At 32.4% G+C, this 12,566-nt stretch overlaps 1 protein-coding gene across 1 annotated transcript; it reads right to left on the bottom strand.

Annotated features, from left to right (window-relative positions):
• Positions 1-236: 236 nt before the first annotated feature.
• Positions 237-1,505, bottom strand: LOC132313138 (histone H2A). The gene is made up of 2 exons (XM_059811811.1): positions 1,180-1,505; positions 237-660 (listed from the first exon to the last, which is right to left on the bottom strand). Exons 1-2 carry the CDS (start codon positions 1,387-1,389, stop codon positions 421-423), a joined length of 450 nt encoding a protein of 149 aa, XP_059667794.1. The 5' UTR covers positions 1,390-1,505; the 3' UTR covers positions 237-420.
• Between the last annotated feature and the right edge of the window lie 11,061 nt (positions 1,506-12,566).

The raw sequence follows: 12,566 nt of genomic DNA on the forward strand, positions 1-12,566 counted from the left end.
CATTTTCTTCAATTCACATTTTATGGTCAACAGATTTTGTCAAACTGAAAAAGTCTCTCCCCTTGAACATGTACCAATAAATGGTAAAGAACTTGTACGTTTCTCCATAATTACCTTACCCATCCCTCCAAAACCAAGAGAAATTTCTTCATTCCATGTTTAGTATGAACCATCCCCGATTAACATCAAACAACAGTGCCCAACCACACTAATAATCTAATTGACAACAAATGGGATTTGAGATTGAAACCAACAATTTCATTTCCTTCAAACCAATATAAGTTCTAACAAGTTCGTGGAAACAAGAAGAGTTCAATCAACCTAAACACTACCCACATAAAGCTTTTTCCTACACAACAACAACACATAATCAAATTACATACAAAGAGAGAAAACACTTTCTTCCACACTACAAGAACCCTAAGCCTTCTTAGGGGACTTGGTGGCCTTGGAAGGAGACTTGGGTTCCTTTCCGGGCTTCTCAGACTTCTTTGGCAGGAGAACAGGGTTGATGTTTGGTAGCACACCTCCATGAGCAATCGTCACTCCAGCGAGAAGCTTCCCAAGCTCTTCATCATTCCTCACTGCCAATAGCAAATGCCTTGGTATTATCCTGTTCTTCTTGTTGTCCCTAGCTGCGTTCCCAGCCAACTCTAGCACCTGAACACATTACAAATTTTCAAACCCACCACAGTCAGCATAAATCACATGATACCAAACCAAAATCCACAATTAACTTCTGTTTGATTGCTCAGAAAATGTATGAAAGGAAAAAAAAGGACTAAGATTCGTCCATCATGTACTGTCAAAATTTGCAGAGAACACCAAATTAAAGAACAAAATTTAGCTCTCATCATCAATAGAAGTACTAAAACACAAATAGAGTATATCGTGTTCAGAAATCCAATAAGTATCAAATACTTTTGTCTTATTTTCCTTTGCTTTCTCGGTAACCAAACGAAGGTTTAGGGCTTCAAATGATTTGAATATAATTAAAGAAAATAGAAGCATGATACATAACAAACTAAAACTGGTAAAAAAATCAATTTTACGTACGAACAACAGAAATTGCTGCACAGGAAATCTAGAAGTTCGACAAAATTATACCAAAGCCAGAAGCTGAGATGCACATACATACATGAAAAAGATGCGTATACGTATCTAGAGAGAGTGAGTTACCTCAGCAGCGAGGTATTCGAGTACGGCGGCGAGGTAAACCGGAGCGCCAGTTCCGACGCGCCGAGAGTATCGGCCTTTCTTCAGGTACCGGCCGATTCTTCCGACCGGGAACTGCAAGCCAGCTTTGACGGACCTGGAAACCGGTTTCTTCTTTGGACCGCCCCCTTTCCTGCCTCCGGCACCTTTCTTCGCCTTTCCACCGGTATCCATTTTAGCAGAACGAGTGTCTGGAGAAAAGAAAACGATTTTCTCGAGAAGCAAACACACTGAATGAGGAGATAAGCAAGTCGTGTTGTCCGGACCCAGCGCAGGATTGAGTGCTCGGGGTGTTGGTTATAAATGGTGAGGCAATGAGGTGTTGGTTTTGGTATTGATGGAGTGTTGAAATAGTGACCGTTCGATGGGGATATGATCGACGGCTGTGGGTGATTATTTTCGCGATCCGTGTGCTTTGAGAAGGACCAATAAGATGAAGACACGATAGCATAGTAGCTTATAAACAATGTTGAATGGTGAAAAGTAAAAGTAAATAAAAGTGGAGTAAATAAAAGAAAATTATATTTGGAAAAATTACCTCCTCCTACTTTTTAATCATAAAGCCAAGTAAGCCTTAAATTTTTTTGATTAAGATAAAAGAATTCTTGCTTTTGAAATTTATTTTCAATAAATTTTATGAAAAATATAATACCTCTTCCACCCTTTTCATATATTATTGGGTGGATTGTATTGGGTGGATTGTTTTGGTTGGCGTTCTTCATTTTTATCGACAACATTAGTTGAATTATAGTTTACTAATTAGCTCACTGTTGTTCATAATTTTTTTTTTTTCTTATTTCAGTTTTTTTTTTTTTTTTTTTTTTTTGGTAAGTACAGCTTCATCCAACATATTAGTTATAGCGAAAAAAAAAAAATCTCCTTTTTTATCTTTCCTAGGTGAAATTTCAATTCTACTTTCAAAGTCATGTTTTCATTAGATCCTCTTATAGAATTTTTATTTTTTTAAAATTTTTTTTTAAAGGTGCATGTTTTTCTTATATATGGATATTTCACACATAAGTTTCTTTAACTAACAAAATTTAAATCATTAGATGGATAATTGTTCCATTTTTCCACTTCAAATTATATTTGAACTTTATCGTGACGTTCCGAATTTTCGCAAACCTGGATAGTCGATGTGACCTGATAACAGATCCCGAATGCGGAAGCGGAAAAAAAAAAAAAAAAAAAAATGCAGAAACAAAAAGGTGAAAATAGACCAAGTATGTCCCTGAGGGCAAAATGGTCATTTCACATGCAAACAAAGTCTCAAGAGTTGTACGTCATCCTTAAGACACAAACATGGCTTCCCATGAAACCACGGAACTTAAAAGAAAACAAAATGTGGAAACGAAGTTTTAAAAACGGACACGTTTAGCCTAAGGGCAAAATCATAATTTTCAAAAGGGTATGGGTGCCACCATTAGATAGATGGCGAAAAATTAACGAAGTTGGACTCAAAAATCACTTGATTCGGAGACCAAACAGAAGAGGACAAGCGAAAACAAAATCGGGCGTTGTCACGGCCGAGAGCACCAGGGCTAAGCCCCATGCGCTTGCGTATGCTGAAGTTGCCAGTGACGTATTTTGAATCCTAGACATGTTTTGAAACCCGGGCATGTTTTAAAAAAAAAATTGATGAAAACAGAAAGCGTTTTGTACCCCGAAACAACCTTTTTTGGGAAAACACGAAGAATAAACCCCTTAAAATAATTTTTTCAAACTGACCATATCGAAAGAAAATTTTATTTTTGACCTGAAATGCCCAAAATACCCCTGAGGTCAGTTTTGAAGAAAAATGTCAAAATGCAACTTTGCTTCAAGTGTTCAAATGACCAAATATGAAGTTGTGGACTAAAACAATTGTGCACGCAAGCGTAATAAATGTTTTAAAACATGCAGAAATGGTCTGTGACCCCCAAATATACCCGATACAAAATTCGATCTATTAAACCTAAAAAATGCCTTAAAATGAAAATTTTGAAGTCTAACATCAACCATAACATGCAACCATGATATTTTGTGCAAAGTAAACATTCTCGCAAACGTAATATACATAATAAAATGCGTCCCAATGGTCCATGATCTCAAAATACACCATATGTAAAAATATGACATGCTTGAACCCCCAAATCATGAAAAATACCCTTTTAAGCACTTTGTGAAGTCAATCATTATAGATGCATTCAAAAGACCGTTTGACCCTTGACCACGCGTCACATATGATACAAGAACATTATGAAAAAAGATAAAACGTATTTCCCACCATCTAAACTGAAATTGACTTGTTAAAGTTTCGCATTTTCCAATTTAATACATTTTTAAGCATAATTTCAAATAACATAAAAGTAAAGCATGAGGTTCTTGACCCTTGGCCTCATCACATACATGTCAAATAGGTATCAAATGATGCATTTAGGTGCTTCTTACATATTCCAAATAGAAGTTACAAGTTTTGACATATTTAATCGAAAATAAGGCAAAATCATGCAAGTAAGTGCATGTAAGGAAATACGCCAACTCATTAAGCCACAAGTAAGTTCTAAGGATATTGTGCATCCCTAAAGTACGGTTCCTTACCTAAAAAATGTCCCAAACAATGAGAGTGAATAAACAAGTTACTCGTAGGAAATGAACATGCGTATAACCTAAAGTTTTGCAAGTTTTTATAAGTTGATATAAATTAATCTATGTGATTCATGCAACCTAACGTTTATGTCCAATGTGAGACTAAAGGATTATCCTAAGTTACATTAGAACATCCACATCATAAACCACAATAAATAAGCAATTAAACAACCTTGAAATATCAAATACAAGGAAAACAAATTATAAATTCACAAAGCAAGTAACTTGAATTTTAAATGCGAAATCAAATAAGTGGAAAGGTTAGGACATGCGGTCACAAGACCGAACAAGTTATTTTGGGTAATTACAACCCTCAAGGAACTACCCAGTGCACACTTTGTGACTAAGGAAGACTTTTATCTCCGTACTAATGCCGAGCCCTAGCCATCACATAAATTATGTCCTTATACGCTTTACAAAATCAACAAATAGTGCACAACAAATATGTACACATATACTAAATGCACATAATTAAATACCACACACAATCAAAATGTAGAAACACACAAGACATGCCCTAGGTCATCAACTACCATAGCATATAACATAATAGGCATTGAAAATATCAAAAGTGTAAATAAATCATAATTTCATTAAATGGAAACTAATTAAATAAAAATTAATTTATTTATTTAGATAGCAAAATATCACCAAATAACATGAAATTAACACATAATAAGTAACATACCATGAATAACTCAAATATCAAATCAAAAGTCTAATTAAACCACTAAAACACTTAATTAATTTTTAATTAACTTAATTAATTAAAAATCTTTAGATTTCAAAAGTCATCTAAAAATTTCAAAAATAATATATGATAAACTACAAGCCATGGGCTCTCCAAATATCATATTATTAATTTCATCTAAGCATGCTTCAACTATGAAATTAAATCATCATTTAATTAAAATAAAAATTATTTCTAAATCTAAACTTTAAACATGCATATAAGTTATATAAATCTCAAAAATATGTAAAATACTAAGATTATAAACATGAAATACCCTCTATCCCACTTTGAGATGAAATCTCAAATTCCACCAAAATCAAATTCCACAAAATGCGACGAAACTTCGGGGTTTTGATAGGAACAACAATGAGAGCAAAAAATCCTCAAGAGACAAGACCCAAATCCAAATTTGAACTCACAACCCAAAAATCAAAGTGCTGCAAATCGAAAACCGATCAGATAGAAATGACTACGTCATCGAGAAAATCAAAAAAGCCTAAACCGCGAAAATGAAAAATCAAAGAGGAAATAGAAGAAAAGAGGAGAGAGAAAGTGGTAGCCTCCAAGCTCCTTCAACGGTGGCTGGTCTGCTTTTACATGGAAGAAAAAGTGAAATAACTTTCTCTCTCATCCACCTACCCTAAATAGGCAAAAAAATGTGTCCCGAACGAGCCCCGCCAGAGTCCAAAAAGTGAAATCAGTGAAGACATGCTCAAATGCAGATGATCCATGAACAAAAACGTTTTGAAATAGAATTCTAAGATCAACGGAAGAAACGAGATCGAAAACCGAGCCCCGAGCGAAAAGTTATGCCCCGAACAAGACTGACGATTAACAAGATTCGAAAATTCAAAATAAATGAAATAAAAATTCAAAAAAAACTCCAAAAGCCTAGAGTTAATAAAAAGTGAAAATAAAATCCTCATAAAATTTTGAACCCAAAACGAGAAACTTTTTCAAAAACTTTCCATAATTACACAAATGCCCCCGACTGAATAATTCAAAAAGTGAATTTCTCAGAAAGTCCAAAATGAAGTGTCATTCAAAAGGTACATTTAAAAGAATCTTAAATACAAAATTTTATCAAAAGATAATTACGAAAAATACCCCAAGTAAAGAAATACAATTTTCAAGAATATTTGCATTTATACCCCTACGGGCAAAAGTAAACATCTAGCATGCTTTTCTACAAAAGTAAAAATGTGGATCACATAGAAATCAAATAAAATGAATGCATGTACGGTCGGAATCAAATCCGAGCACGACCCAAAAGGTTACGCAAAATGAAAAAACAGTGAAAAATGATAAAAAAAAAAATAAATCAGCGGAAAAAAGTTATCAGTAAAATTTGAGAAAATAGAAATGAAGAAAAATGACCAGGTCATTACATTTTATTGTTTGTTTTAATTGCACTAATTTTTGAAACCATGATGACATAATTTGTATTTCATAAAGATGCACACTCCAAGGAAGTAAAGGTGAGTTAACATTAAAAAAATAAAAATAAAAAAGGAAGGTGAGTTAACATAAATTTAATAGTTTGATAAATTGACAACAGTTTTATTAGTATATGACATTTTTTTAATATGTGAAAAAAGAAGAAGGAAATATGGATGAGTTTCATAAATTTTTGTACTCTAGTAATAATAAGGATAATATTGGAAAAAAAAGTTATATTTGAACTTATTTTGAAATAGATCTCAAAAGCAGGACATATTTGTCATACCAAATTTTTATAGGACTTAATTGTTTTTTAAGTGCAAGACTAGGGTGTAATTTTTTCAATATATTTTTCAGTATATATAATTAATAAGAAAAAAAAAATTATAAAAATTACCATTTTATTGTTTGAGTAGTATAAAACTTACCCCCAAAAATGACATTGTTGTAAGTTTATAAAACTTTTTTAAGAAATCAAACAAAATTTGTGTTTTTTATAAACAAAATTTAAGGCAAGTTAGTTGGTTATGAAAAATAAAATATATGAAATCTAAAATAAATAATAATGATTCGACCCCTAAATCATTATTCTTTGTTCAAACATAAAAATAAGATTTCAGTTCAAATCTAATTATTTCCTTTTTCATTTTTTATAACTCAATCCATATACATTGTTGAATTTTAATATTTAATAGTTTAAAAGGGTTCTATTTAAAGAAGCACATGGTTTAATTTTATTTTGTTTGGCTGTAGATATAAAAAAAAAAAAAAAATTAGGAGCCTAACTAATGTAATAATTTCTTGAAGATTCAAACAATCCGAACCTCCGGTCCGAAGACCCACCATATGAGTTCCCAGTCGGAGGTTTCCGCTCCCACTCCGAACCAAGAAAGATTTTCATATAGTCATCATTTTCTCCTTCCAAAAGGTATGAAACCAACTTTCTCAGTTAACATTTGTGAGCTCTTTAACGGATAAAGAAGGTTGGTCGTAGATCTAATAAAGAAATATGGGTCGAAAGTAATAGAACAAGTCTGCCTGGAAGCGATTGCTATTTCAATGAGAGCATGTGTACATTTACTAATATATACTATTCTAATTAATGTATTAAAAATTTTATTCGTTAAATATTATTTTTTGTTGACTTTTGTAATATAAAGCTATTTAAAATTAATCAGGTATTTATTTATTATTTTGCTTTATTAAGTAAAGCTAAGAAGTAGTTATATATTTAAATTGTGGGAAATGAAACACAACCAAAAGTTGGCATTTTAGTAGATTTTCTTCTTAGGTCTCAATAAAACTTTTTATAAATAATGCCAACACACAATCATGCTCACAATAAGCTTGATGGGTCAAAATTCGGCACATCTGGCCATCATGTAATCATTATTGTGCTCACAAAAGGGGAATTCGGCCCATATGGCCCAATCCGCAGATTACAAATTAGAATCGACGAACTCAAATTTCGAGTATGCGGATTTTTGGCGAATTTGCTCAAAAAACGTGGATCCGCGTGCGGAGCTTGGATTCGTGGACCATTTCCACGATTCATGTGACTTAGATCCGAATTAGTTTTATTTTGTTTTGTTTGACTATAGATAATAAAAAAATATATAAAAAATAATAATAATAATAAATAATAAATAATAAATTAGAGCTTAACTGAACACGTTGATTTATTAACTATTCAAAACAATTTGAATAAATCTTTCTTTCTTTCTTTCTTTTTTTAAAAAAAAAACAATTTGAATAAATCATTTAAGCCAAATTTATTCGAATAGCTAAAGATAATTTAAGTCCATTTAGATTTACGAATCAGCTTATTTGAAATACATTATCAATTAGCATTTAGTCTCGTTAGAAGGTAATGACTAAATATCGGATTGAGGTTGTGATACCTAATTTCCATATATAAGTTGGTCAAGTTTATACATAAAAATTAAGAGATAATGAGATATCAAGTACCTAGTAATAAATAAGTACACAATACAATAATGAAATAAATAATGGCGGAGGTCAATACCATCATTAAATGAAGCTTAAATTCATAATCATTATTTACAACCCAAGGATCCTTAAATCCAAATCTATAAATATCCATTATCTATAAAGTATGAAAGAGTAACAAAACAAACGCTGAGATAAAACTGGAAAACAGTGGATGATCCTCGCCAAACTATGGTGAGCTGAATCTTCAACCTTCCTGTCTGGGACCTGGAATATCAATAAAATGTGAGTTAATCCCACAAGCAAGTCCCCTTTACTACATCCCAACAGATAACCCATAAACCTAATTCTCAAATGAAACAACACGAATAATAGGTAGGACATCGATTGATTACCTCCCTCGATAAAATAAATATACACCACCATAATCCATGACATGAACTCCAAACACTAAGGAGTGATCTACTACGTACCGTAATACCCCCAGAAGATCACCTCATTTACATAAACATGTAATCAGCATTTAAATACATAAGGAAATAAGCAACTCAATTATGCTTACAACCAAACCACATACCCAACAACTCAACCATGTTTTAACAAATCAACCATGTCAATAGATACTTGTGAGACTACATAAATAGTCAGCCCTGGTGGTTCTATAACATATTCCTATGCTCATAAACATAGTAGACTTGTTCACATATCAAGCCACCAAAACCATAAAAAGTGTGATAAATATAATTATAACACAAATAACCCAATCCCATCGATAATTCTGGTGTAGCACTAAGGTTCACGCAAATAATTTAACGTCGAGCCTGGGTCAGGGGGCGGCACGATACAGGAACCAGATTTTACCAATAATTATTATGTCAGTTACTAATGCTATAAGAGTTTAATCGAGTTTTACCATATGAAAAATAATCCCCAGATAAAGTGATCATATTATAGAACAAGGTTTTTACTCATCAAAACTTAAAAATTAAAGACATAAACCTTAAACACAATAATTAATCAAAATTGGAAAAATCCCTTATCAATTATGAATAACATATTAAATCATACGAATAAGAAATAATAGAAATGTATACAGATTTTAAACCAGACATGTCAAAACCGAGGTAATAATAAAAATATTGGAGTTTCTTATCAGAGGTATACAGGATTCCAACCAAAAAACATGGGCAACCGAAATATTAATATCCGAAACATTATTATTTTATACGGTTCAGAATAACATGGGCATTTTCAGGTTTAATCTATAAATTTCACAATCGAATCATAGTTTTTAATAGTGTTTATGTTAACGATTTCGTTTCACATAGTTGAAATGTTTATGGATTCAAGGGGAAGAGAATAATAGTACTTGCCTCACGATTATAGAGCAAAAATACAAATCCACCAGCCAAGAATTTGCAGCCTTATCCTGATTTCTCTTCCAAGATTTAGAACGCACACAGACGAATCTAGACTAAAGTTTTTGTCTCGCTGTTTTTTTTTTTTCTCTCTCTCTATGTATAGTTATCTGCCTTTTCCCCCCATCTAACTAACCAAATAGTATAGCTAATGTTAACAAAATAAGCCCATCAATTAAGCCCAAATCAGATTCATAACTTCCCATGGAATCCCATGACCTGATAGCATAAATCTCAACCCAAAAAACTAGACCCAATGCATTAAAAGTCATAAAATTTAACAAAGTATCACACGAATGCACATAAGCAAATACATAAACAATTAATCTAACCCCAATTTAAAAATTATTAATCCCATTTATTTAATTCATAAAGTCACGGGGTATTACATAAGTGATATCTAGAAGCGACTCAAAGAGATATGGTTACAAATTAAAGTGTGAGATATAAGTCACTACCAACCCCTCTTATGCTCTACTCAGTAAGAAAGAAGGAAGAGGGGTGGAAGGAAAATAGGAGGGAAGGAACAAAATTCATTTGTTCGATAGGAAAGAGATATGGAGAGAAAGGATAATAGGAGAGATGCCTTATTCCTTATTCTTTACAAATTTTTATCCACCCAAATTTGGGTGGAAGACATAAGAGAAAACAAGTGGAGCTATTATAAAAATACTAAATTACAATATTATCCTTCCTAAATATTTTGTTTAAAAGACACAGAAGATTTTGTATTTGGTTTAATATCGTTGACATCATCATCCTCTGTCTTCTATTCCTGTTCGTTGGAAAGCATTACCTTATAGTCCTCTTTACTTCCATAGCTATAAGGAAGCAGAAACACCATTTCCTTACGTTTGCTCCCCTTTATTATATTAGTAGAGTTTCAGGGACTACGTTGAAGGGGCCAGGCATACTTTTAAGTTTCAGAGACTAATCGTTCTGAAGTCCGTAATCATAGTTTGAAGCCGAAAATACACGATTTGCTTAATTTGTATCAAATTAATCTAACTGCTAGGAGTGACATCAAGTTTTACAAACCAGAAAAACAATTCTAGACTATTTAACTAAGGACCTGCCTATGAGTCCCTTGAGTTGAGTGCCACCAGTTGGGGTACTTTTTTTTATATTATTATTATTAATAATAAAATATGATTATATATATATATATATATATATATATATATATAAAACAAGCAACAAATTAGAGTGAAATTAATGGTACTATTCAAATGAGTAGTAAAGATGAAAAAAAAAAAAATTTAATGAAGGGTATAATGGTAAAAATAATTTTAAATTATCTCTTTCATTCTCTCGTAACGAACAAAGAAATTTGGTAGGTTCTTCTCTTCTCTTCCATCCAATCGAATAAAACGAAGGAAGTTCATAATTTCTTTCCTAGTGATGTCTCATCCTTCCCTTCTTCTCTCCCTTCCATCCAATTTTCTTCCTTCTTAACGAACGGAGCCTTAGGGTTAAAAGAATATAAAAGAAAAATAAATTAATATGGATGAAGTTATTAAATGAATTAAAATAACAAAATCCCCTTGCACTATCCAAAATAATCATATAACCCCAACATTATAAAATAGCACCATAACTAATAAAAATGGTCATATTACCCATTCTGTTCCAGATCCGTTAACTCAAATGTGAAAATGACAAAAATGATCTTACTATTTAATAATACAATAAAAAATAATTTTTTTCCCAGAAAGTAAAACGAAAATTATTTTTATAAAATGATATTTTTAACCGATCCATTCTAAATTAATGACACCACTTCATTTGGTCACCAAACCATGATGTCCTTCTTCCTTCGATTTGATACACTAGAATCCCACGCTCACACACACACACACACACATAAGGCGCGAGCTTTAATTTTCTAACGGGCGGGCCTAAATCCATTTTAGAGAGCCCAAGCCCGGCCCTTGGGCTTGACACGCGGGCTTAAAATGAACCGGGCTACGGGCTTTTTATTATTATTATTTTCTTTGTAAAGTAATCCATTATGTTATTAATGCATGAATTTGAATGTTACTTAATTTATGAAACAATCTATTGTAAAACATAAGTCTACAAACTTTACTTTGGTTACTGGGACTTTAAAACTTAAGCATGAAAATTTAAAACAATAAACTTAAGTCTTGTGTAAACTTAACATATGTCTTATATAAAATCCAGTAACTTAAGTCTTATAATTTTTAAAACAGTTAACTTATATTTCAAAGCCTAAACTAATTAATGTTTGAATCCAGTAAAAGGATATGGGACCATGAATAAAAAAAAATTATATATATATTGTTTATATAGTTAGTTTGGAATTTCAATAGTAAAAGAATAAAAATTAAAAAACAGTGAAAAACTTAACACAAGTAACTTAAGTATATAAATATAAACTAATAAAAAGTATCACCGGCTTTGTTGGGCAGTCAAGAGGTGGGGGAAGGGAGAAAAACAAGGGTAAGGTGAGAGGAAATTGGTGGCAAAAACTTGTTATTTCATATGTTTAGAAAGACTAAAATGGTAGTTTCATAATTTTAATTGGTCATCAAAGGGTAATAATATTCATTTGCATGGGTTTGGGGTGTCTTTTTAAACTTAAACCAAAATTAGGGGGTGTCATTGTCCAAATTGTATCTGGGTGCCTTTAACCCCACTTGGAGGGGTGTGAGTGCAATTATTATTATTATTTATTTATTTTATGTTATTGGCAATAAACTCACACACACCACACTATTCACACACCCATTTTGCTCGTTTGGAGAGTCAAACCCTCACCATTCACTTTTAAAGGTAGAGAAGATACCATTGGACTACAAAACTCTGGTATAGTTACTTAAAAAGGATGTATGACTATATGAGATATAACATATGTTCTAAAATTGAAAATATCATAATTTTGTTTTTCTAGACAAGGCTTAATGTCACGGGCTTAGAGTTTTAGCACCACTCTAGCTGCTCCCGTGCGGCACCAAGACGTTGCTTCTACTCTCGCAAGTACTTGGTCAGCCTAACTCCCGTGCACACCTTAACCAACACACTCCCTTCGTGCGCTTACTAGTGTTATAGTTGCCCCCGCCCTCTCCTCACTTGGCTTGCACACTCACATACACTAAGGCACTTAAGTTGGCAAGGAAATAACACTTCTATTACTTCAAAGAATGCTTTGTACAAGGCTA

The sequence above is a fragment of the Cornus florida genome, unplaced genomic scaffold (assembly GCF_030987335.1).
Source record: "Cornus florida cultivar Cherokee Brave unplaced genomic scaffold, ASM3098733v1 CherokeeBrave_3.0.0_Hap2_Chr06, whole genome shotgun sequence".
Taxonomy (NCBI): Eukaryota; Viridiplantae; Streptophyta; class Magnoliopsida; order Cornales; family Cornaceae; genus Cornus; species Cornus florida.

Excerpts from the sequence above, each read along its gene's own strand:
- LOC132313138 (XM_059811811.1), bottom strand. The coding sequence starts at position 1,389 with ATGGATACCGGTGGAAAGGCGAAGAAAGGTGCCGGAGGCAGGAAAGGG. Across the intron at positions 661-1,179 it reads TCGAATACCTCGCTGCTGAG|GTGCTAGAGTTGGCTGGGAA; the intron begins GTAACTCACTCT and ends TAATGTGTTCAG.